At 44.1% G+C, this 1,123-nt stretch overlaps 1 protein-coding gene across 1 annotated transcript; it reads left to right on the top strand.

The window, feature by feature from the left end:
• The first annotated feature begins 348 nt into the window (after positions 1–348).
• On the top strand, positions 349–696 carry LOC114613368 (40S ribosomal protein S26-like). Its single transcript, XM_028758653.1, has one exon. It carries the CDS (start codon positions 349–351, stop codon positions 694–696), a length of 348 nt encoding a protein of 115 aa, XP_028614486.1.
• The last annotated feature ends 427 nt before the right edge of the window (positions 697–1,123 follow it).

The following is a 1,123-nucleotide window of genomic DNA, read 5'->3' as shown; positions in this document are numbered from 1 at the left end:
CTTAAAATCTTTTCAGTACTGGACTTTCAATCACAGGCCATCACACCTGTTTGCCTTCCTTCCTTCCTTCCTTTCTTTCTTTCTTTCTTTCTTTCTTTCTTTCTTTCTTTCTTTCTTTCCTTTCTCTCTCTCTCTCTCTCTCTCTCTCTCCCTCCCTCCTTCCCTCCCTCCCTCCCTCCTTTCCTTCCTTCCTTCCTCCCTTCCTCCCTTCCTTCCTTCCTCCCTTCCCAGCTCCCTAGACATGCTTTTAAGGCCCATAAATTGTGTTTAAAAATTAGTTGTAGGGGCTGGGGAGGTGGCTCAGCAGTTAAGAATACTTGTGGTCCTCTTTCGAGTCTTGGCTCCAAGATGACCAAAAAAAGAAGAAACAACGGTCGTGCCAAAAAGGGCCTCGGCCATGTGCAGCCAATTCGCTGCACGAACTGCGCCTGGTGGGTGCCCAAGGATAAGGCCATTAAGAAGTTTGTCATTCGGAACATTGTAGAAGCCGCTGCTGTCAGAGACATATCTGAAGCAAGCGTCTTTGATGCTTATGTGCTTCCCAAGCTCTATGCCACGCTGTATTACTGTGTGAGCTGTGCCATTCATAGCAAGGTCACTAGGAATCGATTTCGTGAAGCCCGGAAGGACCGAACACCCCCACCACGATTCAGACCTGCTGGCGCTGCACCACGATGTCCACCAAAGCCCATGTAAAGAGGTGGTTTCTTTCGTAAGGGCAGAAGGAAAGATGGTTTGGAAAAAAATAAAACGGAAGTTCTATTTAAAAAAAAAACACTTGGTTTTAGAACATCCCTAACTCGTTTCTGTGGGTTAGACTCCCCCTTCTGGGTTCTAACAGGACCCAGCACACATGTGATGCATATACAGGCAAAACATTCATACACATAAAATAAGATAAATAAATCTAAAAAATACTTTTCAAAAATTGGTTATCACAAGCTGGATATACTGGTGCATACTTTTAATCCCAGCAATCAGAGGCAGAGGCAGGGGGATTTCTGTGAGTTTGAGGTCAGTGTGATCTACATAGTGAGTTCCAGGACAGCCAGAGCTACATAGTGAAGCCCTGTCTCAAAATCAATTAATTAAGAAATAATAAATTCAATTATCATCTTTTTTT

Source organism: Grammomys surdaster, unplaced genomic scaffold, assembly GCF_004785775.1.
Source record: "Grammomys surdaster isolate TR1022 unplaced genomic scaffold, NIH_TR_1.0 126198, whole genome shotgun sequence".
Lineage (NCBI taxonomy): Eukaryota > Metazoa > Chordata > Mammalia > Rodentia > Muridae > Grammomys > Grammomys surdaster.
This window is presented reverse-complemented; position numbering and strand designations above follow the sequence as displayed.

What these genes read in the sequence shown, in the direction of transcription:
- LOC114613368 (XM_028758653.1), top strand. Translation starts at nt 349, where the DNA reads ATGACCAAAAAAAGAAGAAACAACGGTCGTGCCAAAAAGGGCCTCGGC.